Raw genomic sequence first — 27,596 nt, 5'->3', positions numbered from 1 at the left:
AAACGGAAATGCCATAGTTTAAAATTTATTTAGTTTAGAAGAGAGGTTTATCAAAAACAAAAAAACACTTCCGAATTTATAGATAGAAATATATAATTAAATTATAGTCGAAATAATAGAGTCAAGATTACATTAATACCAACATTTTTAGGTACAACAAATTGTTGCTTAATTATTGTGACTGTTATATTATGCTGACGAAAAATCTTCCTTTGGTTTTGGTTTATTTTTAGGAAAGATACTGTATACTTTAACGTACTGACCAGTAATATTCTGAAAAATAATGATTTCATTAATAAAATATAGAGTATTCACTTTGATATCAAAAAATGGAGTCCCAGGGAAATATTTGTACAACAGTTTCACTTATATTTGTTTAAGAAAAATACATTATCATACTGCGGCGGCTAATCTAAAAGCAGAATCGACAGATTTACATGCTCATCAAAGACACGGTTACAACCCCAATCAGCTATCATATAATTTGTTTGTTATTGTTATGTTATTTCAATTACATAATGTATCTTAATTGAGTAAATCTGTTATATTCCTATGACCATTGGGGACTATCCCCTTCAGAGTCGCGCATTAAGAAGTGATGGTTACTAAAGCCAATTAGTATTTATAGACACACCATACAAACAATCAGAAGCTAAACCAGGTCTCATCGCAATATATCTACTAGCTTAAATAGTCTAGTAATTGGTTAATTTCGTGATTTACACCGTATTAATGAGACATTAAGTACGGATGTTATTTTTTATCAATTACCCTTAGATACACAGTCAAGATTTAGCGGTAACTATAACTCCCAAATGTTCAGCCCCTCCAGCCTATTTGCTAATTTGAGCATATAACTTCTCCTTAACTTTACTGTGTTAGGTTAGTCTTTACCTGATCATCAAGCGCCGGTCCAAACGTTCGTAACACTGTTGTATTTAATTGCCTAGCGGCTTTAGTACGGCGATGGTGCGCCTGGACAGCATCGTGAAGCATCGCATGCACCATTTGAGAACGATCTGCTGAGCGTGCTACACAACGCACCTCACGCAATGCATCTAATGCAATATTTAATCGCACGCGCGCTAGAAAATCGTATAAGGAACTTTCGTGTCTCAGATCCTGAAAATTAAACGAATATAGCATATATGTAAGTTGTTTTAAGTAATGTTATGCCTTACATGTTCATAGTGCCTACCAACACAAACTATAATTGTTTCGTTAGAAATCGAACGCAGTTAAATGCCTTAAAAATGAATGTATATAGTTTTTATCTACTATATAAAAATAAGTCGGGTTTTCCTTCCTGACGCTATAACTCCAGAACGCACGAACCGATTTCCACGGTTTTGCATTCGTTGGAAAGGTCTCGGGCTCCGTGAGGTTTATAGCAAAGAAAAAACAGAAAAGCGGGATCACCAAACGAAATGTTACATAAAACCAAACCATCTGGTGGCGAAACGGAGTTCGCCGAGTTTGCTAGTTACTTATATAAAAGTGTATACAAGGAAAACAGCTACTAAAAGAAAATAAAGAACATACTTTATGTATATCCTTTGTAATTACGTCTTCTTGTAGTCTCTTTATTTCTTTTGCCCAGCCGCTACGAATATAAATGTAATAAATGTTCGTTTAATTATATAATAATTATTATATAAAAATATTTTACTTGCTTATTTGAATAAATTCTTCAAATGCCTCCTCATCTTGAGGTAAAAACCTTTTGCTCCGAGCTTTCGTCTCGAACCAACATTCATTTAATTTAATAGTAAGAAAGTGTGAGCAAAGTACTAAAATAGTCTGAAACATAACTGATTTAAAGTAATTTTATCAGTTGGCATCTATAATACATGATATAATCTGTAAATAACTAGGTAAACAAAAATATATGACAACAAATAAATATATATTTTTTATCATAAACTAAAATGAGATTTTTATTTTATTTATGTTAACCAGTGTTACCTCCTCTTCTGGTGATAATTGTATATTCTTATATAAATTATATGCCTCATCCGCCAAATTAACTTTGTAAGATAGATCTTCCGATAGTAATTGAAGAATAGCGTACGCCTGTAATAAGGAATGCTTAATTTTTTTTAGATTTTTAAAGCCTAGAAACTTATACAACATATAAATAGGCCGTTACTGCTCAGGTTTTCCAAGTCACGTTAAAATGGTAGCATATTCTATAGAAGTATTTGATTCACGATTCAGTACACAACAACGTATAAACTATATGTTATATCAAACTATGATAATCTATCGAATGTCGGTGACCTTGGAGAGACGAGATCCTGCTAGATCTGATGCTATAAAGCAACATTCTGGACAAATAGTCCGAAGCGTTTCTGCATTGTTTATTTTTTCTATCATTATTTCTTTCAAGCTGGTTGATAAGATGGGATAGTCCAAATCTGAAAATATGTATATGGTTAACTTATAAATTGTCCTCAGTGAGAGAGAAGTGAAACGCTCAGAAGTCAACACTACAACAAGTACAAGCGTAGATTCCTAAAAGTAATGCTTACATCTAAACAAACTGTTTGCGAAAACAAAAGTTTATAGATATTATTGGCGGCTATGTTTGCGAGTGCGTCAGATTAGACGATCCGAGATTCACTATTCCTTTAGGCCCTAAGTACTGTTGTGAGTTTCTAAATCGGATCGGTAATTAACGTTTACCGGACCGGAGCAGTGGAGAAACGGTCTTACGCTCCACGCGGTGCCTTAAAACTTAAATTTTTTAAGTCTTTTTCTATGCACTTATATTTTCTATGTCATACCCACACTTAAAAAAGTCTTTCGTATTGGCATGTTTTCAACTTATAGATAAAATGTGAAGGACTAACTTGATAGCTCAGCTCAATCTGTTTTGTGGAGCCTAGCTCTGCCTTAAAAATGGGAGTTTTCTCCGACCTCGGCCATCGTCAGTGAGGAAAGAATGGCTCAGGTCAAAATAACTTTGCTAGCGAGATTAAGGGTATGATTTTTCCGTAGTAATATATGTACCTATAGACGCAGATTGTAGGTATCGCTACAAAAAATATCAGTCAAGGAGAAGTAGAAAATTGTTGTTTTTTTCCCTTTGATCGCACATCGGAATTCTAAATTTGAACGGGAAAGATCATCCGTGAATTCCTACGTTAATTTTTGAGGTTATATTAAAATTACTCACTTTGCAATACTCCCAAATCGTTAATAGCTACTTGTGTTGATAAACACTCGTTACGAAAGACCGCTGCTAACAGACCAGCAATGTTGGACCCACGCTTGACAACGTTGGGGCTCTGTAAAATGCAGGAACATCTATACATATATGCTAATACATCGTAATAGCAGACTCGTGTATTACCCTTTTTAAGTCGGCCTTTGTACCTTCCAAATAAAACAAAACAAACAGCTTATAGTATGTTTCAAGTAACTACAGAACATTTTATTCCTATTTGTGTTAGAGTAAAATTCACATACAAGAGGTAGGGCTAAGTGTGATTTATGTATGGCAAAAATGTATCGAATTTTACACATGCCCACCACTTTGGAAATATAAACCTTAATAAATAAAAACCTATAAAAACTGAGATATTAAACAAAACATTTCATTTTTATTATTTGTCTTCTGGATAACTTACAGAAACAAGATAAGCTAAAGAGTAGATTACATGACTTATAATTATGTATTTAAATCGTTATTAAAATAAAATGAAATATTAATTGAATTTATTTACAACGTTGGAAGCTCCTATAGCCGCTCTCCAGGTAACCAACTGCCCGATCGCTTCTCCACTTCTCACGATGTCACACACTACGGCCAATGCGATACACTGAATTGGTGGCTTCGTCATCTTTAAAAACATAGATCATTAGTTACGATATAGAAATATTCTCGTACTACTATTACTTTTTAAACGGCTTTGTTAATTGTCAAAGATAAAAAATTCTTTACACTTACAACCACTGATAGCGCAATATTTTACATTTAATTTAAAGACAATTTAGTCTACCGATAAAGTAATTGTTTTTGGGTTCGCATAGCATTAAAGCAATTGAAACTGTTAAACCCTAAAATCTTAAACTCACCTACCTAGTATTATCTATTGACAACGTTATGAACGCAATAGTACTATAATTTTATTTATATATTATTTACTTATATTATTAATAAGTAATAATAACTTTTAAGTTACGCAAAATAAAATCGTTACTGTACCAAGGAGAGTCGTTGTTGAATAGTAATAAAGTGGCTTTTGAGACAAATCAAAGTCGTTCAATTTGTAGATTAGGGTTTATATATGAGGGTTCACATTAACGATACAAAAGTGGAAATATGACCCATCTTGCTTTATAATCGCACCAATTGTAAATGCTTGTTACAAATACTTGATGATAGATGATTAAATAAGATATTGCTGTGACTGTCTGAGTAGCATTGAAAATCTTTGTTGATAAGTTTTGATACATTGTGGCAAACATTGTTCAGCAAACATCTAACTGCTAATAGCTATATCTGCAGTGTGTCTAACAAGACAATGTGTTCACTTAAGGAACTCGCGTAAATGTTATAGATAATAAACAAATTACAAACCGTAATAAGATCAAGAAGTTTATACAAGCCATTGTGAGCAATAAAATATTCTCTATATTTCTTCTTCCAAACAATTGCTTCCCAGATAAAATCTACTATAGAAACTATCCACCTAAAACGAATCAAAACATTAATGGTGTCTTATTCAAGAGGAGCTAGATGTAGAAAGTACATACTTATCACTTATAATAAAATTATTTTCCAAAGAGTACAAGACGTCATCCAACATTTTTTGTGAAAGTCTACCCGTAGAAATAGGCCATTTTATCTCTGGATATACACAACAGTTAATGCTCTCATTTATTTTAACTGCGCCAGTCAGAAGTTGGAGGCAAACGGCTATAACTACTTGACTTCTCTCTATTGGTGGAAGCTTTTGACTAAGTAATGTATAGCATAGATCTGCAAATAAATCGGCGTGAAGTAACGTATACAATTTTTGTTTCAAGCATAAGTACGACATGTTACGGTGCTGAAGTTTTTAGACTTATTTTGTAGACTAGTGAACTCATTCAAACTATATCAAGTACGTTCTACATCGAGCTTTGTAAATGACTATTTAAGAGGCTATATACTCAGTGGCTTAACTATACCATCTGGGGCCCGTAGAAAACTCTTTTGATGGGGCCCTATCAGTAAAAATCGTCACTGTGTACAACTCAGTTTAATTTTAATAAACGTTGAGATTTTAAGAGTACTCAATTACACGTTGTATATGTCCCACTAATGGCAACCTCTCTTAGGTGAAAGGAAATGTTTTGTAGTCCCCTCGCTCGCCCAATGCGTATTGGAGACTTCACTGTCTTACATAGAACATAATATCTCTTGGGCAGGGGCCCTCTTGGGTCGGGGGCCCGTGGCATTTTGCCAGCCTTGCCACCCTATTGTTACGCCACTTTATATACTTAAGTTATAGGCCAAGGTCAATAGTTCAGTAATTAAATAATACTCACGCATCAAAATTATAATGCCATGAGTTTCAAATAAATCATGTATAGATTCATATCTAGGTAAACAATCTCCTTGAATCGACACTTGCAACACTCTAGTACACCAATACAGCACAGGCAACTCATATGGGACTTCAGCGTACCATTCAATATACCACATCAGCCTTTAAAGTTCATTATATATATAACACCTTCTTAATTTTAAACTATTAGAAAGTATTAATAATGTCTTAGTTTTAGGGCTTAAAGCTGTTTTTTTGTGTTTTATATTTACTTCTTAAACATACAAGTGACTGGTTTTGATGGATTGAGTCTGTAAGGAGTTTCAACTTTCAGAGTTTTTTAGAGTAATTTATATGTATTATCTGCTAGTTTTTGGCTTTGATCTGTATAAATAAATATTCCTATGTATTTGTAGTTCTCTGTCCACACCGTTACACTCGCACAAAATATGTTGTGTTTTCTCTCTATGATAAAATATGTAGAGGGGAAAAAATGTATGTCCAATAGTATGATGAATTAATTTTTTTTAAAATATAATTTTATTATAACAGCTATTCAATTACCTTCTTATAAGACCATATTTCCTTACTAGATTTGATGGCATACAAGGAATTGTACATACAAGAGCTTGAAGTGCAACTTTGCGTAGTTCTGCGAAAAGAGCTGGTGACCATTTGGCTCTTAAACAGCAAAGTCCTGGATCTATTAAATACATTAATCCCAACAACCAATGTTCCGATTCAATAGTCTGTAAATAGTTATATAATTATGTATTTCGTTACTGAATTGGAACAGAAAGTCGAACAATTTGATAAAGTTTGCCGACCACGTTAAAAATGTGCCATGGACTAATTATGGTGATAAATTTAAAACAAAACATGGGATGGTGTTTAATGATTGGTTGTTAATCAGGGATAAATTTAAGTTTTCGTTGTACATTCAAAGCCTAAATTTGCTCTTATTAATCGCGTTAACAGTAGGGGTTAATCTAAGTATGTAAAGGAAATAACTCTTTCACAATTTACACGTTTAACGTATTGGACTTCCTCGCAACTTTCAGACTTTATGATAAGTGCTGACTGGTAAATAATGTTTGTCATCTACCGCCTACATAAAAAAATAAATCAGTGGCGCTACAGCTGTCTGTTTCCTGATCATTTGTCAATCTAATAGGCAAGTAGGTGATCAGCCTCCTGAGCCTGACACACGCTGTCGACTATTTGGGTCAAAGGCAAGCCGGTTTCCTCATGATGTTTTCCTTCACCGTTCAAGCGAATGTTAAATGCGCACATAGAAAGTCCATTGGTGCACAGCCGGGGATCAAACCTACGACCTCAAGGCGTGGGAGTCGCAAACTGAAGCCACTAGCCCAACGTTGAAATACGCCCTACTAACTACCTAAGAACAACTTCCGCGTACATAATAGCCGTAAATATAAAATGAAATATTTAACTCACAAATGCACTGTATTTAAAAGTTTTGATAAAATCTACGGAAAAGCAAATAAGTGTTTTTTTAAATTCCACATCCATCTGTTTAGTGTTCAAATTAACAGAACGCATCCATTCGTGCCTTGTTGGAACTTCAGTTAACACCGATAATGACAATATATCTAAGGACAATTAAAATTATTAAATTTGTTACATATATGGATAAATTGAACAATATATTATGCCATATATTCACAGCTTTGTCACTTTTCTAGTACATTATACCCTAATAGATTGTTATCATACAACCAGAGACAAGAAAACGAGACATCCATCTTAAACGGAGACTACCTTACTTTAGTTTATATACTTGATATTAGTTTTGGGGTTAAATGTAAAACAGAAGACTACTGCCTTGCGATTCTGTAACTCACTTTTCGAACTCACACAGCGGTTTTCGCATCGGCGGTCGCTCTCAAATCAGTCGTGAAGCAGTCATTTTATGATTTGGCATTCTGATAAACAATAAACTGATGCGGTGGAAGCTTGTAGTTTATTGTTTATCAGAATGACAAATCATAAAATGCAAGGCTGTTAGTCAATGGCAATGTCAATGGCATGGCGTTCGTCTTTTGTTTTTCATTCTTATCCCCCCGATTGACACTATATATTAACTACACAAGCTTTTTGGACCCAGTTGAAACGATTACGAACTTTGTCTATAGCCATCTACCATTTAACATTAAAATCATGTCAACTCTATCATCTTACCAGACATGAATATTGATGCAAACAGCGTGAGCCTCTCCCCATAGCACTTTAATAACGTATTAGCGATCACTGCCAAGGTAAGTCTTTCGTGTTTATGGTCTCTGGCTCGGCATTCATATCGAAAAGCCCACAAAAAGCATCTGAAATAGTCCAAGTTATTTTTAATTAAATCAAAATCTTATGTTTAAAGATTTTAAAAACATTAGTATAAACATTTATTAGTTAATTTGAAGGATTTTGGGTGGTTTAATGACACAGTAACTATTGCTAATATCAATAAACAAACAGAGAAACAAAATTTACAATTAGCTACACGGGATTACACACTTTTATATGACGAACCTTTGAGCATATTCATTAGGGCAAGGTAGAAGAAGTATTTGTTTACGATTTTGATTCAGCAAATCCAACAATGTCTTCGATAGAATAAGAAGCAACGAAATAGTAATGGAAATATGAATAGTACTGTCCCCTATTAAAATTATGAAATTAATTAATAAAAATAACAAAGTATAATCTAAGAGATGGTTACTATTGCTTTCATGAATCTTAAATCTGACCTGTGGGACAGATTGAGAAATACCACATTATTAGTTTTTTTTATAGAAACAAAAGGCTGTTGTAGAAGATGCAGACTGATCCCACATCTCGTCTCCTGTGTATTATTTCATTCTTAAATTCAACTAGGTAATTAACGTTTCTAGGGGAAGCAATTCAAAAATTACGTACCAAGTTTAATATTAATATCCTGGGGGTTCAAAGGGTTTATATCATATTCAGGTAAGTCTCTGTGTGGATAATAAGGATTGAAACGATAAAATATGTTCTCTATTATACTCTCTTTCATCATAATGAGGCCTGAAATAAAATAAGATGTTCGTCTTGACTTTCTCGTATTTAGTGCTGTTTGATAAATTAAGGAAGCGCAGCATTATTACGTCAAATGCGTATAAATACAGTATTATAATTTTCATAAGTGATTCAAATATATACATATTTATTTATTAACACTTCGTTGCAAGTGTAAGGAAACATAGAACAATTAAAATAAAAAGGAGGGCAAGTATATTAGTCCTCTGTGTGTGTATTTGTAATTAAACTCTTTTTAAACGGCTGGACCGATTTTGATGATTCAAGGATAGTTTAGATTTACAACAATATGATTATATTCTATTTAAGATGTGTGTACAACACGACAAGTAATGAAATTTCATAAGTTTTATTTTTAATTTAAAATTTTGTAAATGTAAAGATCACATTAAGACTGTAGCATGTATAAAATATAAAAAAATATATTGAACTGTCCAAGTCTCATTAAAATTGGTTAATTCATTTTTGAGATAATATGTACAGAATAAGAAAAAGAAGTCAGTTAAATTTTGTTAACCTGCTACTTATTTTTCTTGTAAATTACATTCACTAATATACTATAGAACTAGGACATACAATTATCAGTCGAGTCGTATGCTAGAAGAAGAGCTGCTTGTAGAAACGTAGGATATCTGTGGTGTGAGGAGAGGCAGAGCATTCTCACTAAAGTCTGATAAAGATAAAGTGGGGCAGCTGCAAGAGTATGGCGAAGTTGCGCTGCCCCATGCCGCTTCACGTCAGGGGTTGACAGTTGCCAAATCAGTGCTCTTGATACAATATCAAAGAGTTCGTCGTCTGCTAGTTGTATCAACAAGTAGCCTGGAATATAATATAGGTTATATTGAGGAGAGCAAAGAGCGTAAATTGTGATGCTATATTTGGGAGTTTCCTCTGAAAACAATCAAGGCACAACGTTCAATCAGGTTTCGAAATTTATCGCTAAATACAGATTCCTGTCAGTCAAAATACAATACAAGTGTCATACGGTAATCTTACCCTTAGAACCTTTGAATGATTTTAATTAATGTCTAGGTTTTTATATATATATATATTGTTTCTTACCAATAAATCCGAAGTACTTTTGTAAAGTTTCGAAATAAGTTATAACATCAGACGAGGCATTGAGGCGTATTGGTTTCTCCATATTCCGTAGTAAAAGAGTTAGTGCTTCATAAAGGTTTTGCTTTTTCCCAATATTTTCAACTAAAAAATACAAGATGACACAAACTTCGTCTAGGCTATCGACATACTGAGAATGGTATCGAAAATCTACACGTAAAAACTTGTGTCACATTACGGTCCCACTCTTCTGCACGTCAGATTTTTACGGAATTTAAAGTTCGTAGAATATATTTCATACCACTAGGTGACTGGAGTTATCCCTATTATTATTTCACTATTAATATAAAACACGAAGACTCATCAAAATCATTGTCTAAATAGTGTGTTTCTGAAAATATTTTGTTATCATGTTTATTTAAAAACCTATGTAACCTCACATAATATATTTATAAATTTTAGTTAATAATTAGAACCGCAAACCAAATGTTATGTTAAATGATAATCTTCTTACATTTGTAGCCAATAAATTGTAAAACGTCAGTTTTCATAGTAATAAATGGTCCCTTTAGTTTTTCATAAATTGTAATATAACATTCTAGTTTCCGGTAATGTCCAATACGTCGACTACACTTATATTCTCTTATAGGTAACATATTTGACACTTAGATTTAAGAACCCATAAAGAAGTCAAGTAAAGTAATACTTATAATCTCTTGTTTTAAACGATTAAAGACAGTTGACATAGCTTCGACCATGGTGATTCATTTATTTGAACGTCCTCCAACAACAGCCACCGAACTTAACTCACGATAAATTAAAATTTATAGATTAAAAAAAAAAAGTGCAATAATATGTCCAAAGGATGGGTATACAAAAAATCTAGCAATGAACTTTTTTATTTTTATTTTAATATAATATAAAGGTGTAAAAATGGTGTAATTATATAAAGGATACATATCCATGGCAGGTGGTTCTTGCAAAATCTCTTAGATGGTTTTCAAATCTCTCCATTTGGTGATCTATTTCTGGATCTGATACGAGGAGCACCAACATTTTAATCAATTCCTTACCAAGAGCCGGTGGACACTCATCATTCCAGGCACGCTCTAAAGACATACGCGTTTGCTTAAAACTCTAGCATTGAGCTAGTTAGCTCGAAATTTTTATCAGGAGTTTGAAAATAATATCAGCGCCGAAGTATTGCGTCCAAAAGAAAATTGTTTTCCTTTATAGGCCAGGTTTATATTCCTTCTAAAGCTATAAAAATTGAATCACGGACGCGATTTTTCTCTAACCAATTAGTAAGCCAGGAATAAACAAAATTTATTCAGGTTTATTTTTTAGGGCATTCTATATTCATGTTCGCACATTGTTAACACCCTATGCGATGAAAGCTATCTATTATGTGATACTCTCGTCAATAAATGTTGGTTGTTGAAAATTTCCGTCAATGAAATATCTTTGTTAGGGCCACAAAATAGTCCATGGGCACTACCATTCAAACTATTATTGACGTCAAACAATGGAAAGGTTTGCAGGTCAAGATAGTGGCACGCGAGAAATCGTAATAAAAATATGACGGCAGAAATAAAGGGTATGTGGGTGAGGGAAAGTTTAATTTCCAATGCAATAGAAGGAACAGCATCGCACATTTTAGTACTGTCATGCTTTCTATTCATCGGTATTATAAATTGATAAAGATCTTTAGTGAGCCGAAAAATTTTTATGAATATTCAAATACCAGCCATAAATAATACAATAATTATATATAAAACTTTAAAATGCGCTTAGAGAATTTAATTATTTTCAGTTTGAACATAGATCAAATTAATGTACTTATAAAATTCTCGTGTCACAGTGTTTCGAATGACTCCTCCAAAATGCCTCGACGGATTTTCGTGCAATTTTGTGTACATATCGGTTAGGTCTGTGAATCGGATAACATCTATTTTTCATCCCCCTATATGTAAAGTGTGGTCCACCCCCAAATTATTTTTTTTATTTTTTGGACAATTCTTTTTTGATACAGAATACAAAAATACATACAACCCATCATTTTCACTTCTCTACGATCAACCCCTAGTTTTTAATTATAGTAGATAGTTACGAGTAGTTTTTTTAAAAAATGTTTCCTCGAAACACGGCAAAACAACGTTTGCCGGGTCAGCTAGTAATAATCTCTTTGATCACTCATATAATAATCATTATAATTAGAACTACATTTGGTACTATGTACATGGCACTCTATTCATCACAAAATTGTTTAAAGACTAAATATGTATGTATAAGGAGATCCAATGAATGCAATTGAGTTATGACCATGCAAATAGAGAACATAAAACATACAAATTTACCTGTTGGAATAGGATCTAATTGCTTTAATAAGTTCCTCTTTAGAAGTCCTTTTTCTGTATACTGTTTTCCTTCAGGTCCGTGAACACAGTGATATGATTTAGACGAGCCTGATATAGATTCGGATTTTCCACAATATTCAGCAATTGTTATCCTTTCAAAGGCTTCCGCGTGATTTTTTTTTCTGTAGTACTGGGTATGGGACGAACTTTTAGTTTCAAAACAATCTCCCTTTGCTCTTTGAGTTGTACCTTTAGACTTATCTTTCGCTTGTGCGGTGAATTTTGATCGATTTTTATCCATATTGTTCAACTTTAAACAATATTATTTGTTAAATTATATTAAATTTTTGCCCTGATAGTTCATATAGAATTAATGACAGGACTATTGAGCTAATAACACTAACGTCACAGCGATTATTTCGTTTTAATCTAAAAAAAGGTTAACTTCAATTTTACGTAAAATATATAACCCTAGTGATACTTAGTTCGAAATTGCAAGAGAAGAAAATAGATAGAAAGAATAGAAAATTTGCCAAAAATCAAAAAGTACCCAAAACCGAATCAGAGCACCCCACTATCCACGTGGTCTTGTCTGCCCTACCCCTAGAGTGTATATAAAAAATCGGAGGCGCGGAGGAAGAGCAGCTCCCACCCGCCGTAACAAAGCATAGGCATTATATATTATATCAATAAAATGCCTGTGCTTTGGTACGCAAGGGCGGAGGGGCTGCATTTTCCGCAGCGCCGGAGCTGTCCAAAAAACCCTAATATTAATATTGTTCGGTTCGGTTAGGTTAGGTTAGTATATTAATATTTTTTTAAATAAATTGAATTATTTTTTTCATGTGCCATAATAACAATACTAGTTAGATGTTTACAGATCATAACGCGACTGTAAAAAAAAATCAGCCTCAAAATCGCTGGTGCCGCGATACGGAATATTTACCCAAAATGTATACGTGACAAGTCTGTCAAATAAATCGTTGTAATAAAAAAAGTCTTAAAATGTACAATTGGTAGCTGTGTATTGTCCTAACTACTAAACAGTATTTAGTGTCGGTAACATAACAGGCGAGTCGAATCGGGCAACTCCCCTGCGCGGGCGCGAGTAGTGAGACTATCCGTCAGCGAACGGACCAACGCAATGAGAAACGCCATGGGCGATGTCGGTCGGAACCGACAAACCACATAACCACAGTCGCGCCGTCACACCGCACCTAGCTGGTTGTGTTCCTCGTCCATTAGAAACCGTCGCACATGCTAACCGACAGTTTTCCTCCAGAGAAAACAAAGTGAAGTAGTTTGTATATAGGAACATACGTTGTGAGTGACTTTTCAATATCGTCGTTAACAGCATTACACTTACGTAAGTAGACAATTCAAAATATATTAATTGCTTTCTGTTATTTTGTAATGACATTGCCCTGTTTAACATTTTAAAAGCGTGTTTTGATAATTCTTTTTTCATACTCTTTAAATGCTATCGGCATTTTAATAGTTTAACGGTTATATTTGATTGTGTGTACGTATTTCCTAATATTAAAACGCATTTCCCCTGTATAAAACTCGCAATATTATGTAAGTAACTCATAATAATTCAACGGTATAAAATTAACACATTTATGCAATAAGTTTAATAATAATGTCTAATTTAAAATTAGTTAGTTATACAAAGACGAGAGGGGATTAAAGCACATTGAGTGGAAAGATTTCGTAAACGGCGAAAGTAATTAATTAAAAATTAGAGCAACGCTAATTATAAGAAATGTTTTTAATTTGTAAAAAAAATGACCTGTCTTCGAAACAAGGTCAAAAGAAACTCGGTATTTTGGTTAATTGTAAGTGTATTTAAACATTAATCGTTGATCGCTATTTTATTTAAAATTCATAAGAATCCTGATTGCCTAATTGGATGGCTGAGGCCATGCTTTCCATCTCGAAGCAATTGCTTTTTTGCGGGAATTCAAACCCAGATCCACTATGTTATCGCAACTTATAAGTTAGTGGTAAAAGTCATACAGGCGATATATTATGTTTTTATTAACGATTGTAATGTATATGTGAAAAAATATTACTTAAATACTTAAAACGTGTGATGTAAAATATAGCTTAACAAATAACAAGTAGTACGATGAAATTTTTTTGTATATGCTTGCGATTGTAAAAAAGTATGTAAAATAGAACTCACTATGGCGAAGCTATTGTTTTCTAACTAACTTAAAAAAAGGAGGTTATCAGTTTGTACTTATATGTATAATATTTGAGTTCGATGATATGTACATATAACATCTATTTAATAAATACTAAGTTATATCAGTATACCAGTTAGTGTTTGAAGTTAGGTTAATTTTCTTAAAATTAATTGTTTTGTTCATTTTAGGTAAAACGCTCACTCCCTCACTCCGTTTAATAGGTAAACGTATAGAGGACAAATATTACATTACTTAAAGGTAGTAAAGTTTACTTAGTCATAAATAAGGACAAATGTGTAGTTGAGTAATTACTACGAATTACGTTGTGTTTATGTGAATAGGGTTACACCCGCCATTCGTTCATGTATAAGCGGTTATTTACGCTCAGTAAATGATGGCTAGTTAGTGTTCAAGGTAACGACACATTTAAAATTCATACATGAAAATCATTCAAGACAAAAAGTTTATTTTTTTGTCGGTTGGGTTGTCCGCTCCAGACGCTTTCTTGCTGACCACGGCGCTCAGACATGAGCTGCCAATTAAAGAGCTTGTGGAAAACCCTAAAACATTAGCTAAAAATAAACATCTCCTTAATGTTTATGTAGAAAGGCCAATCAACGCAAAAGTAGGTTCCTATTCCTTGCCTGAAGGATTACGGCGCGATCGAGCCATAACTAATTTTGTCCATTGTAAAATGTACCTTGATGCCGACTTAAAGACGCCATTTCAATGCAATAAAATATTGAATAGTCGGAAACTATCTGCAAACATTATACCTACATATCATGTAATTTTTTTTCATATGTTTAAGTACTAATGTTATATTATTATATCAAATTGGTTTAGAGGTTTGCCACGTTAAACGTATTCAACAGTCTATTATTTATCAAATAAGAACTGTGACCGGCGTTAAGATATCGCCAGTCGTATGGTGTTATTAGATGACCAAACGTGATCATATAAATAACAATTTTATATTACGATAGAGGGCCACACCTATATAATGGATTTTTGAGAAAATGTCAAATGGGTGTTGAATTCTGACAGATGTCAGATGTCGCTTGCAAACATCTGTACTACTAGTGATTCGTTGAACGATTTTAATCGATTACTCAATAATAATTAGAGTGTATTAACAACACATTAAAGATCGATAATTTAATGAAAGTTGACCTTAATTATTGTCTCTATGTTAATAAATATATTTAAAAATTATTTTTATTGTAATAAAAATAATTTTGAAATATATTTGGTTGATCTGTTTTTTATTGAGGAACAAGGCTGCCAGTTCGGACATTTATGAATCGATATGATTTAGGAAATAGGGTCTTGAGGAAAGAAGCATAACATCAAATAACATCCTTAAATGCTGGTAACGCATTTGCAAGCTTCCCGGAGGACCGTGCATGCATGTGTGCGACATTTTTCATTTCCACTAATTTACAATAAAAAAATATAACCCGCTTATAAAAACTAAACCAGTGTAACATTAACTAAGACACTCCTATATACTACAACCTAATAAAAAATTCTATATAGTGTGACGAAAATAAACAAAATAGTAATTCAATAAAAACAAATCAGATCTAGTTTGTTTTGAAAGAAGAGTTGATAGTTTTGATATTGCTAATTGGACTCTTCTATTAGTACTTTTGTAATGAACGAGTTTATTTCTGTTTTGACAATTAATTGTAAACAGTTGTCCTGTGCGTAAAGATGTTTTATTATCTGTTAGATCTTGCATAGTTAGATCTGGCAAAAAACAGTAGGTACAGGGGACCTACTGTTTTTTTTATCTTTAAATATACAAAAGTTATGATTCTTGTATTCAAAATAAAATACCAAACCTACAAAGTAATAATAAAATTTATTAAAAAGAAAATCAAAACCGATTTTAAAAGTTTGGTCTCTGTGGCGGCGTACCTTTAAGGCTGGCAGCATTTCCTCGCTGTATTGCGATACTTATTCGTTGAGCCAGGAAAGTGCCAGCTCTGGGGTCACCGGTACTATTTACTAGGCGCCAACACTTGATTGTAAATGATATGAATAAAGTATATTTTGATGTTAAGCTCTTACTATGTATATATTAATACGTTATACCACGTATATGAGTAAGTTACATAAATTAAAAAAAAAGACAAATACATATTGCGTTTCCAACCTTTTAAATATTTATTTCGAGAGTGAATCGTGCTAAAAACAGATAATTTTAACATAGGCTCGGAGGCGTGAGAGCTGATATTTCTAAAACGAATGAAAGTACAATATAATAATAGCCATAAAATAGCGAACACTTGCTAGTGCACGCCACGCAGAAATGAAAGTGCTGTTATCAACAGCTGAAGATAAGTACCAAAGTACCATCTCTGTATGATTGACGTGTTGTTCTTAGATTAGAAGCGTGATAGTGCTGAGAATCTGTCATTGATAAAAACTAAGATAAATGGGGAAACGTCTGCCAACAGTATATTGTAATCACTAAAGAAAAGAACTGCAAGAATTCAAAAGTGTATTCGACATGCCAAATATGCTGAAACGGTATGTGATTTTCTATACTTTTTTAAATTACATCGACACAATTATATCACTACAATAAGAGGGAAAGAAGAGAAAACTTGCGCACAAGCAGGACAGGAGATGACGTAAGCGTCGCACGACTCTTTAAATCGGATTGAATATTATTGAATCATTTGATGACTTTAATATACAATTCTGGAATTAAAATTTACCAGCATAAGTTTTGGCTTCGTTAAAGCTGTGAATCCAATTTAATTTTAAACAGATGGATATACTAACCTCTCAAGACTATACTATAGAGTCGGCATTTTAACGACAGCAGTCCTTAAGGATAAATAGATGTAAAAAGAGCGTGAGAAATTCAACCGGGCATTTCGTTTCTTGTACATCTCTGTTTATGGTCATCTCTTGTTGGCTATTTATTGGCATTTCTGCTTAGAAAACGTTTTAATTGATGCGGCTGACTGCAATTACAGTTTAATCATATATGTGATGCTGAAAAAGAAATTATCTTTTTCTTGTATTATATAAGAAAAATGTCAAAGATTAGTTAACATGTATATATGGGAGCACAATTAGTGGCGTGCGAGTAACCCTGAGGTCAGGTGTTGGAACCCCGGCTTAACAGCAATTGATTCTAATTGACCAATTAATACATAACCATATGAATAAAACACGTGGAAACGTCTAACGACACAAAAATCAACGGTGCCAAAAATCGGCACAGATCACGGACTTGCCTATAACGAAAAATTATCAAGATACAAACACAGAAATACATGGCAAAGACCGAAGAATTTTTTATATTCAAATATGAAATTGTATGAATATACCACGGCGTTGAATCCCAAAAAAAGTCACACTCTGTCTGTCTCAATTCTTCACTCAAGTTAACAGTACAATCTTCTATAAAATACAATGATTTGTTTAGGAATCTCATTATTGTGATACATTTTAGGTGGAGTAAAACGATACAAGGTATTTTTAAACGAAGACTCACGGTCTGGCACCGCGTTGGCATTAATGGCATAAAATAAAAATGCACTGTTTTAATTAAAATACTTCAATAAAATGTGGGTATAAATAGGACTACTATTTACCGAGATTTTAAATGTTGCCAAACCTTCGCGCGTTTTACCAAGCTGGGTTTTATTAAAATTATTATTATATTAATTGCTCACAGATCACGATAATGTCGAGTGCTACATAATGTACAGGCAGATTTTAGTTATTTTATTTTAACCTTTGCAACTTCCACGATCCCTCAATAATCAGTTTAGGTTCTACGCGATCCTAAGGTTGCGATATTAGCTCAGCATATTGAGAGATCTTCGTCGAACTGGCAAACGAAAACGTCGGGTTAGCCGTTAGGTATTGCTGTCACTATTGGAAGAAGAATACGAGCGCAGGTGTGAAATGTGTCATGATAACATATGGGTTTCATTGCTAGATTTATATTACTTTATTTTAGTAAGCACGTGACGTAGGTGATATTATGTTAACCTACTACTACGTCTATATACGTCCAATTTACGAATACGAGTACACTTTCAATACTCATTTACGCTTATTAACAATTGGGCACCTTATATATTCATATATATATGTATTTAGAGATTTTTAAAGGTAGATTTAACTTAGCTGACTAAACGGTGCAATTCGGGCAGAGTAGCATAGGATTTTTAAGATATGCATGCTAATTTGATATACCGCTGCAGTCCTTTGAAAGTCTATCTTCCGATTTCATAGCAAATGTTTTAATTATTAAGAAAGGCTCTAAGCTAAACTACTGAAAACATTATAAAATATTTACTAAAGTTTAAATTTTTTTTTTAAGTTATTAGATATTCTAATCCAATATTCTGACAAATACGTGTTTATTTTTTAGTGAACGGTGATATTTAAGAACTTCCGACAATATTAATCACACGTTTACCTTGGCCGCTTTTTTTTCAAATAAAAGTCACTTATTTCTCTACTATTAAATAACAAGTATTATTATTACTTGTATATATTTTGGGAGAATCTGTTTATTAACTTTTATCTTTTAATTGGCGATGTTATATGAAGCCTAAGTTATAAAAAGAATCAGTGGCACTACAACATTTTTAGGTCTGGGCCTCAGATTTCTGTATCTGTTTCATGATCATTCGTCAACAAATAGCCGACGAAACGGCCTGTGCCTGACACACGCCGTCGACTTTTTGGGTCTAAGGCAAGCCGGTTTCCTCACTATGTTTTCCTTTACCGTTCGAGCGAATGTTAAATGCGCACTTAGAAAGAAAGTCCATTGGTGCACAGCCGGGGATCGAATCTATGACCTCAGGGATTAGAGTCACACGGTGAAGCCACTGAAGCAACTTCTGGGCAGCCGGTGAAATAATATTTGATTCAGCCAGGTTGAGTACCTACTATTAATAAATATATATAAATAACCATCCCGTTACGGAGTAACACACCTGAATATTTTTATTGCTTAAGATCATAACAAATTTTATAATTTACATTTTATGTTAGCAATATGTATGTACATATCAAATGTTTTTTTTTTTTTTTTTAAAGACAATTCACACCAATTGGCCCAGTCCCATGCTAAGCTGGTGAAGCTTGTGTTATGGGTACTAGGCAACGGATATACATACATAGATAGATAGATATATAAATAAACATTTAAACACCCAAGACCTAAGCAGAACACCAAATGCTCATCACATCGATGTTCGTCTCAGCCGGGGATCGAACCCGGGACCCATGGATTCGCAGTCAGGGGTACTAACCACTAGACCAATGAGTCGTTAAAAACTATATAAACCTGTATCTTTAGTTTAGTAATTAGTCTTAGCTTTCTATTTTTCTTTATAATATAGTAGATAAGTATTTTGGTTTCAATTATTGTTAAGTTACTATTTCATTAAACCGTCTGAAGTTCGGAGTACCCTAATGTACAGGTCTCCCTAGACTTAGTTCAAGGGCTCCAATATCTGCTAAAAAATTAACTTGATATTGAATAAAAAAATTGAATTTTGAATATGTAGGACGTAGGTGTACTTAAAATGTAAGCTGTATTTGCTTAGGGTACGCTTAAAAGTCGAGAATTAGCTCCAGGTGTGACTTGTGTCAAAACGTAATACATTTTAGCCTGGTAAGTGTTGCACCAGCAGTATTTATTATTTTTACAAGTACATCTAGAACGAAGAACGTTAACAATCACACGGCATATTGTAACGAGGTGACAATTATGTAAATGTGGTGGTATTTTTTAACTTCACGCCTGATGCAACGCTAAGACGCAATTGAACAAACTATGAATATTTGTTATATGACAACTGTGTTTTTGTCCTAAATACTCTTCGGAAAGTTATTTGTTTTCCTATAAGGTCGATGACCTTACTTGAGCTATACAATATGAAAGAATTTAATAAATTAATTTATTTAGAATAAAGCGTACGTAATTTGATCGCTATAAACGTAATCTAAAATTAATTATGTGAATCGATGTCATTATATCGTAAAAAAACGCGTGCGAACCGACAGCATTTGGTTCTTACAACATATGGTTTCCGTCCTGTCTACAGGACATGGATCTTAACATTCCTTCTATACTAATAACTAGGCCTTACTGTTTTAGACGCTCATACTCATATCGAGAATTAAGATATTTTACTTACACATTTTCTGCGACTGAAACCTTAGTACCAACCTACAGATTCATTTAACTTAATTCAAACATATCTACTTATATTTTAGGAGACATAATTGAACAATACTAAAGCTATACTAATATTACTATTACGCCCGAACCCAATAACCTATCTCAATCCATAATCAACCATCTGAGATAGTAATCTTAATCCTAATTATGTAACAAGTGACGCAATAACCAATCGACGGATTGTAATAGCCATCTATCGATACAAGCTATCCATGGGAGGTCGTATAGGTGTCTGTGGATAGACCTTTGTATGAAAATTACAGTTGACGAAAGCTCGATTTCTAAACATACACATGTATATTTTAATGTTATTTGTACGGTTTTATTAACTTTATTTGGTTTACATTGATTATAAAAATGAGTGAAAACTCGGTAAAATGAAAAGGGCATTTTATCCTTCGCCAAAAATGGTATTCGTAGGGTTTGGTTATTGGGATGCAGATAGGAGATCGATCGACTGTCACGGTGTGATCTCAGATTGTTTTAAATCTGAGTTTGAGGATTAATTATTTGGTTCGGGCGTTGGGCAAGTACCTATCGGCGTCCAAGCGCGGGTCGCTAGTATAATATACACGCGTTTTAATCCATAATATACGATTGTTTTTGTCTCCTTAAATCTTGTTACCATGTGGCTACGGTATTTCATTCGATTTCATATTGATTACGAATACATTTTGCATCGAATGCTGACGTATCCTTTGCAATAGGAAAAAATAATTATTCATTTGCAAGAATGGATTTTAATTACCTATGCATCAATCGGCTTACACAACCGAGGTACAAAGTTGATTAATAAGAAATTTCATCGATAAAAATATCGGTGAACAAACCCGATAACATTGGGTAATGTTTTTAAAAAGCAGTTGGATTTTTTTTAATTTCTTAAAGACCACTACTTTATTAAAAACGGTTTTATGTTACTATAACTGTACTATACAAACAACATTAAGACAAAAATAAAGGTATCAGGGAAAACATAGTAATGTACTTTATGGGAATTATGCCGTCGTCAGGTGTATAAGCGTTGCCAAGGAGTATCGTTGGGTTCACAATGATTGTTTCGGTTTGTAAACAGAATACAGAGCAAGGAAATTAAACAGCGAAACGAAGCTGTAAATCTTTTTTTTTTCATAAAGCTGCTTAGAATCTTTTCTAACCCCTTAACTCTACATACAAAATACAATTCATACGTCCATTTTTCTACTCAAAGTGCATCTGACTCTCTTTTCCATATCAAGATCATCGTCAAATACTTACTTCGAATAATTTCGGTCGTGTGGATTATTTAAATTATGTACCAATACGACAACACATATAACTTATTATTCTCAGCTCAACATTATTGACTACACAATAAAATGATAGGTTTGACCTAATAGCTTTTTTGCTTTATAAATTTATAGTTACATAAGTTAAACAGTTTGTTGGACCAAGTAGATAAGTACTGTATATTATTATAATGACTGTTCTACATTCCATAAAAGTGATTTTACATACTAATATAGTATCAATTAGATGTCAGTACATGATAATGATCGTTGGTATTTATTAATCCCTAGCCTACTGATCGCTTCTAAGTGGCATTTAAAAGATTATGAGCGGATTCGTTTTTCGTTAGAGACGTCTGTTTTAATATTTCTGGTTGTGTAGCTTTATGACACTTCTAAGTACCAAGGCTTTCTATTGTTAAAATAATTTTTAAAAAAGGCTTCTGCAGATCCAGATATTACCCTCTACAAAGTCACAAACTTAGTCTCTTTATAATTCTAGTATAGATTTAGCACTATTGAATATCGTGACTCTCCTAACAAATTATGTAAATACTATCAATGACGTATTTTTACTTACCTAACATAGGGTAATTGTACCAGTTATTTAAACTTATAAGTTAACAATATTTTATCGAAATAAAGCGTAAGTAATTACGTCTTTAACAGAGTAGAGTCACTAAGCGGTAGTGTGCGTGAAAGTTATAATATAGTAATTAATATTATAACATAATTTACGTCACGACACTATATCATCTGACATAGATAACATCGAGTGAAATTTATGTTAATTCCGGAAGTAGTAAATGACAATCGTGCAACGCTATTGTAGAAAGTGACTAGATACTTAGGTCTTCAATTGATAAGAATTAGATAATGCGATCGCAAGACTTGATTAATGCATTCATTATTCGCAATTTGAATTTATAATCTCAATAGAATAGATATGATGTTTCATTAATATTTATTAGATATTTTCTTATTGTTCGATTGGAGCGTTGCGTTGTTTAATGAAAATATGGTGAGGAAACCGGTATGCCTTAAGACGCAAAAATGGACGTCGTGTGTCAGGCAGAGAAGTAATTGCAATATGTAAAGACAAATAATTGATAAAATAAAAATAATAATTATGTAATTAGTCTAGCTATTTAAGAGGGAACGCTGCCAGTATCTTCGGAACCTTGCCTAAAGGGACTCCTTGTAGTGGTATATTTTAAGGTTAGTTAGTAAATAAATTTCTAAATTCTTAGTTATATATTATTATAACTAAGGGAAATAATTAAATATATTAATGAAACGTTCTATAAAATGCCCAAGACCCATAGGTAGAGGCTTGTAGCGTCACTCGATTTGTTATAAGATTAACTACTGAAAACTGTGTATGTCTATGTATGTATACACTAACGACCTATTGAATTAAGAACGTGATTTGGTTTTAGATCTAAACGGTTCTAAAAATATTAAGCTACTATAACATAGAAGAGAACTTGGCATATCAATTGATAATTTAGTAGTAAAGTTGCTCCAAAGTTAGATCGAAGCGGCGATGTGGTACATATATTGTATATAATATGTATTCAAGGCAGTAACTGAGTAACATCGACATGTGACTTTCTTGTGTAACATTGTGTCAATACAGAATTCTAGCTAGTATGAGTTCTAATGCAACAAAATATATTAATAGCTGTAATGAATGTTGTCAGTGTCAGTATAAGTATTTTAAATATCCTACTGTCACTGATTTGAACTGTAGAGGCATAAGAGCGCGGCCACACGATGCGGCAACGGTGCGGTGCGTCGCTGGAGCGGTGCCGCAACGTCATCCTACATACAAATTACTATACCATGTTACACGCCGCCGCACGGCGTCGCACCGCAAGCGCGTCGGAGTTGTGACGAGGCGAGGAGTGGTAAAATATATTGTCACTCCGTAACGCTCGTATGGCACCCTATAGCTCGAAGTAATTGCGGTGCGGCGCCACACCGCACCGTTACCGCATCGTGTGGCCGCGCTCTAACGCCAGAAGGCTTGCTTTTAACACGTTTATCCTATTAATGCGTTTACTTAAGTTTACAATTATCTCTCTGTCAAAATGTGTTGACGTTGTGATGAAAAATCAGTGTCTTAGTTAAAACAGTGTAGCTCTAAAGAATAAGCGAGTGTGACTTTATACAATCTGTATACGTTATTATTCTTACTACGTATATATTGTGAAGTCGCAATTCATTTCTTACAATCGGGAACTTACTTAAGTGACTGTCACTAACGTTACCTTATTAGTGCCAGTAAAATAGTTCAAAATGACTGTAATATCTGGTATCTAGTAATTTCTTGCCGGCTGTATCGCATTAAATTGAGGAACGTTTATTGCAAATAAATTGCGTATGATTTCTCCTACCTTTCTAATGTATTTCGCGTGCGTTTATTATTTTAATATAAAATATTTTGGATGATCTATTATTTTATATTCGTTTATACCGAACATAATTTTCAAGAATGAAAACAGGTGTTAAAGATACATTTTTTTTTCAAACATTATTTATCCGTGTTGAGATTTGTTCATCAAATATGTATTTGGGTCTATTGTAACGTTATTGAAATTTTTACGAAAAAAAAAACTCTTAACGAACTCTTTACGGCTGTTTTACATTTTACTCTGGTTATTCAGTGACAGTGGCATTGACATATGATGTTAACGCCATGTTAATGTTTTATGTTAATCACGTTATTGTTTTGTAAGCAATAAATTGACTAAATTTCTTTAGTAATAATAATTAACCACGTTTGTTAAGCCTCTACCTATGAATTTACTGTGTATCTTTTTATATAATATTTAATTACTTCTGATGAGAAATAGTTTCTTTTTGTACTAAACAATGGGGACACTGCGTGACCACTGCACTTGTAATACTCATAATACAGAATAGGCGTACCACTTATTTAAAATTCTTAAATGAGTCCAATTATACAGTTTTATCTGACGTCATTCGTCGTTTTCTTTCAAATAAATCATCAACCTCTTTCTTAAAATAAAAATGTTCACTATCGATTCAAAACTATATATGCTGAAATGGCAAGTATTCTTCTTGTGCAACAGTAGTTTAATTATAACATTGTAAGTGTTATGAAGACTTTATTATGTTATATATCTAATAGTAGTCTATGCAACTGTCTTATAATAGAGGGTATTAAAACATGAGTGTAGTTTTTGAAACGACCCGCAGGCGAGTTTCAAAATAAGCATACACGAGTTCTAATACCCAATTATATATAGTTGCATACACTACTTTATTTAATTTCATGGCTATAGGTTTCCAAGCCATAAAGTCTTGGTAACATTTGTCGTACGCTTTTCTTGATTTTTCTGGTAAAAGACTATTCGTCAGTTTCGTAGCTGTTTCTAATGTCAGGTGTAATTAAATTTAAATAAAATATGCCAATAAAAGTCTGTATTTCATTTCATAATTAGAATATTACCGAATGAGATTATATAAAATCATTAAAATGTCAAATGGAAGAGACTAGACTGCCGACGACACAGGGAATCCTAGTGTGGGAGTAGTGCACTTCCTAGTGCTCAATGAACGGATGGCCGATGAGGCAATAAAGTCCTGGAGTAGAGGTCCTGGTGATTTGGTTGTGTATGAGAACAGTAAAAATAGTACCTAGTACATACTACCATTTAGTTTTTAAATTAACTAAGTATTTCCAGCATGTCGTATCGACAATCACCGGCAGGCCATTGTCTAAAGACTACATTTCGACTATTGTTACCGCACTCAGGAAGTTATTGTGTTAGCTGTATTCAGTTAATCTGTGTACACGACCTCATAACTGCAGATGGTGAACTATGTTATGTCAATGTAGTTACAGTAGGCAGGCAGCACGAGTAAAAATTGGTTATTACAAACTTTTTGTCTTATAAAAATATTACCAATATTCTAATTTAAAATTCAGACAGGTTTGGCTTTATATAATATTATAATAATTAAGTATTATACTTATTAATTTATTATGGCAGAGATGGCTTTCCTTTCGATACGATGTTAGTGTAGTAGTTTTTTTTACGGGAAAATGCTATCCGCTCTCATACGAAATTAAAAACAATATTGTTTATATACAACACTATTTCTCTTGTGGTTTTAATCATTACTACTTGAACTTCTACTCTTGTTCAATTTAAGAGCTATACTGTTGGCCTTGTCATACAAAAATAATAGTAAGAATCTTATCTTCACTTAATTAACGGTTGTATTTTTATTATTTACATTAGATACATAGATTTTTAACTGAAATAATAGAATACGTGTTTATGCTTTTTTATATTATGTATTATTGGTAATTCCTGGGGTCAGTCCTCAGTATGTTTTATATATTTTTTGGGAAACAGCGTTATGAAAAAGCCCAACATACAAACCTGCACCCTGTATTTGGTTCTTTATCGCGTTCTCAGACAGCCGGGTGATTATTTACGATATATACGTGTGTGTAACATAAAACAAATGACAATGTTATTACGATAAAAGACTCAAGAAACGGTAACAAAAACTTGCGTGCATCCAAGTTTTACGTAAGGTGTTAAACGAAATCTCGAATTAGTTCATCGAACTCATTCTACTGCCCCCGTTTATCGTGTTAGATGATGGTTTTTGTCAACTGGTACACACAGTTACTCTAACCGCGGGATAACGTGTATCATGTCACTGAACCACTTTCCATGATTATCACCTTTAGAGAAATTGGATGTAATGGACGCCATTTTCCAAGGTTCACATTGCTAACGTATCAAATGTATGGCTACTAAGTTATTACTCTACTTATTAATTCAACGGGGCATTCATGCATGAAGACACTTGTTTTTCAACTATCAAGTATTATGTGCCCTTAGTATACGTTACTATTGTTTCTCCCTACCTCAGGACCATAGCGAATAGCCAAAACGACGCCGTGTTATGCGCTATCCCTGTTACTAACTAAGCCACGGAGGCGGTAGTGAAGCATTAGCAGCAGAGCTACTCGGTAAAAACAATAGCGAGTAACTGAGTTTATAATATAATGCAGTCACCACTTTCTAACGACGACGACGCAAACTGACGTGGTAACAAAACTCAAAATTTTATTCGGATACGTTATTTTTGTTACCCACCTCGCCCTACACTCATACTTTTACATGTATTTGTGTATACTCTTACAATAGCTATTAAATTACACTCATGTTTGAACCTTCACAGCAACTGCAACTGTCCTCTCCTGCAACCCACTAACACAACCAAATACCTGGGATTAATTATTGATTCAAGGCTTTGTTTGGTCCCTCAAATAAACTACCTATATTCTCGATTTCGCAAACTTATAAATGTTTTCAAACGCCTTAGAAAACCTTCTGATCCTCATACAATCAAGATAGTGTATAATGCATTATGCCAGTCAATATGTGGAGTGGAGCGGCATTGTCTTCAGTGCTGAAAATTGAGCGCACCCAACGTGCCATTCTTAAGATATCCTATAGAAAAATCTTTCCGCTACTTAACTTCAAAATTGTACAATGAAACAAAACTATTAACTGTGAGACAATTATACTTAATAGCAATATGCAGACCTTTTTGGAAACAAACACCCGCCACACCACATCAAAAAAACGCAAATTTTTTTCGCACTTTCTTCGTCCAACGCTTTTTCTCCTTCCGAGGCCCCTTTCATCTTTAACCACTTCCTTAAAAACAAAATTATCACTTATAATACCACAAGAGCTTCAAAATTATCGGAAATGGCCGATAATTTTGAAGCTCGTGTGGTATTCGGGGGATTATTTTTCCGACCCAAATGTCGGCCAATAGAATTGCACCATGAGACGAAATGTACAGTTAACAAATAAGAATTT

The 27,596-nt window shown here is 33.4% G+C and overlaps 2 protein-coding genes across 3 annotated transcripts in view; one reads left to right on the top strand and one right to left on the bottom strand.

The window, feature by feature from the left end:
• Positions 1-116: 116 nt before the first annotated feature.
• LOC125062135 lies at positions 117-12,720 on the bottom strand. Its single transcript, XM_047667724.1, has 20 exons — positions 12,026-12,720; positions 10,626-10,777; positions 9,672-9,858; positions 9,186-9,428; positions 8,469-8,597; positions 8,082-8,211; positions 7,740-7,879; positions 6,996-7,150; positions 6,102-6,286; positions 5,539-5,699; positions 4,762-4,987; positions 4,586-4,697; positions 3,729-3,845; positions 3,179-3,290; positions 2,281-2,417; positions 1,966-2,073; positions 1,670-1,800; positions 1,543-1,603; positions 895-1,122; positions 117-273 (listed from the first exon to the last, which is right to left on the bottom strand). Exons 1-20 carry the CDS (start codon positions 12,324-12,326, stop codon positions 190-192), a joined length of 3,099 nt encoding a protein of 1,032 aa, XP_047523680.1. The 5' UTR covers positions 12,327-12,720; the 3' UTR covers positions 117-189.
• A 486-nt stretch (positions 12,721-13,206) lies between these two features.
• LOC125062435 (nostrin) overlaps positions 13,207-27,596 on the top strand; it is a 41,899-nt gene continuing 27,509 nt past the window's right edge. The window contains exon 1 of one of the 2 annotated variants that reach the window (XM_047668368.1): positions 13,207-13,391. Coding sequence is in view for 1 of the 2 variants with exons in the window: in XM_047668367.1 (XP_047524323.1) it covers positions 16,736-16,755 (20 nt within the window). In the remaining variant the exon portion in view is untranslated. Of the gene's footprint in view, positions 13,392-16,720; positions 16,756-27,596 lie in introns of those variants that run through there. The other variant, XM_047668367.1, reaches the window with a different exon arrangement.

Source organism: Pieris napi, chromosome Z (genome assembly GCF_905475465.1).
Source record: "Pieris napi chromosome Z, ilPieNapi1.2, whole genome shotgun sequence".
NCBI lineage: Eukaryota > Metazoa > Arthropoda > Insecta > Lepidoptera > Pieridae > Pieris > Pieris napi.
Note: the sequence above shows the minus strand (reverse complement) of the source record. Positions and strands in the feature narration are given on the sequence as shown.